The sequence below is a fragment of the Quercus lobata genome, chromosome 2 (genome assembly GCF_001633185.2).
Source record: "Quercus lobata isolate SW786 chromosome 2, ValleyOak3.0 Primary Assembly, whole genome shotgun sequence".
Taxonomy (NCBI): Eukaryota; Viridiplantae; Streptophyta; class Magnoliopsida; order Fagales; family Fagaceae; genus Quercus; species Quercus lobata.
The window spans coordinates 9,340-10,880 of record NC_044905.1 but is presented as its reverse complement, the minus strand read 5'-3'; the positions used below and the strand labels follow the sequence as shown (position 1 = coordinate 10,880).

The 1,541-nt window shown below is 30.2% G+C and overlaps 1 protein-coding gene across 1 annotated transcript; it reads right to left on the bottom strand.

Annotated features, from left to right (window-relative positions):
- Positions 1 to 462: 462 nt before the first annotated feature.
- Positions 463 to 1,116, bottom strand: LOC115975700. Its single transcript, XM_031096596.1, has 3 exons — positions 1,040 to 1,116; positions 775 to 954; positions 463 to 676 (listed from the first exon to the last, which is right to left on the bottom strand). Exons 1-3 carry the CDS (start codon positions 1,094 to 1,096, stop codon positions 533 to 535), a joined length of 381 nt encoding a protein of 126 aa, XP_030952456.1. The 5' UTR covers positions 1,097 to 1,116; the 3' UTR covers positions 463 to 532.
- Positions 1,117 to 1,541: the final 425 nt, after the last annotated feature.

The following is a 1,541-nucleotide window of genomic DNA, read 5'->3' as shown; positions in this document are numbered from 1 at the left end:
AAAATTACTTAAAATAAATAAATAATTAAAAAAAAAGGGGTTCATGTGGGTCAGGGCACACTTCCACACTTTTAACAAAAGGTAAAAGTCTCTTCTTTGATGAAAAGTAAGAGCAATAGGCAAAGAAAGTTCAAAGAAACATTAGTCAGTAAGAACAACACGTAGACTATCATGAGAAATCAACAGGTGGACTATCATGCATGAATCAATTGAAACCAATATAACAGGTGGACAATCATGCAAAACCAGTTAATTGCCAAAAATATGAGAAAACAACAGGTGGACCATCATTTATACATCAAGTAAGACCAATACAACAGGTGGATAACATGCATCCATCAAATATAACCAATACACACGTAGACAAAACCATTAACATCAATTTCTCAGAATATTTAACACCACCTATTCCTTCGTTAACTATTTTGTAAGGTCATTTATCTATTCCCAACAGATAGCAGAACACCTTCCTAATGGTGATTGCATTATTGTAAGAAAAGTTGAAATAATTTGTAACATAAGTTTCAACATATTAAAGGAGTTTTTGTTTCCTTTTCCTCTTTTGTCGATCTGCAATAGGTGTGAGCTGTACATGACTTGCATCATTTGTAGGATTAGCATCTTTTTCACTTGGTAAGTTGTTGTCAGAATCATTTGTAGCATCGCTCATATAATACTGTTAAAAGAATATGGTGTAAATTTTATTCCGATATGAATAAGTAACATTAAAAATATCTAATTTTTTTTATTTAAATTTAATATAAAAGTACTCACATCAGTTATTTGATCAAGTTTAACTGAATTGTCAATCTGCATAACAGGATCAAAAACTTTCTTTACTGTGTAGATCTCCCATCCTTGTTTGAGGTTATAATCATTGAGTTCCAATTGGAAGACAAATGTTTTCCCAATAAGGTTTGCTATTTGCATAGGCATGTCAAACTCTTCAGGTACCTTGTAGAAATAGTAGGACATAAATTGTAAGATCAATTATACTAAAGAATATATTAAGTACTATTTGTGAATTTCAAATTCTCACCTGTGAACATTTATTTATAAGTTCTTTTGCTGATATATGGAGTAATTTTTCAGCCATAGAATCAAATAAAATGAATGTTGTCAATCATGTGTCATCTTCAACTTTCAGTTCAATTCTATACCTGAAAGAAGGCATGGTAGATATAATTTTAATTAATTTTTTTTTTCACTTTTCTTTATATATATATATATATATATATATATTTATACTTTTATATTATACATACCTTGGGATTGGGAAGCCTGCCAGTTTGTTACAACGATCACACCACAAATGTTCACCTCTTGGTTTAACCTTTTTACGACATGTTTCGCATGACATAAAGTACCAACCAAAAGCTGTTTCAATTTTTGTAATCTTTCCATGGCAGGTGAAGATAGTCTCCTGGAATTTCAAATTTATTGAATGATTTATTTGTAAAATTTAACATGCCATTGACAATTTCATTTTAGGATTTTTCTTTTGTAGAACTTTTCCCTTACCTTATTTTCAGAGTTCCAGA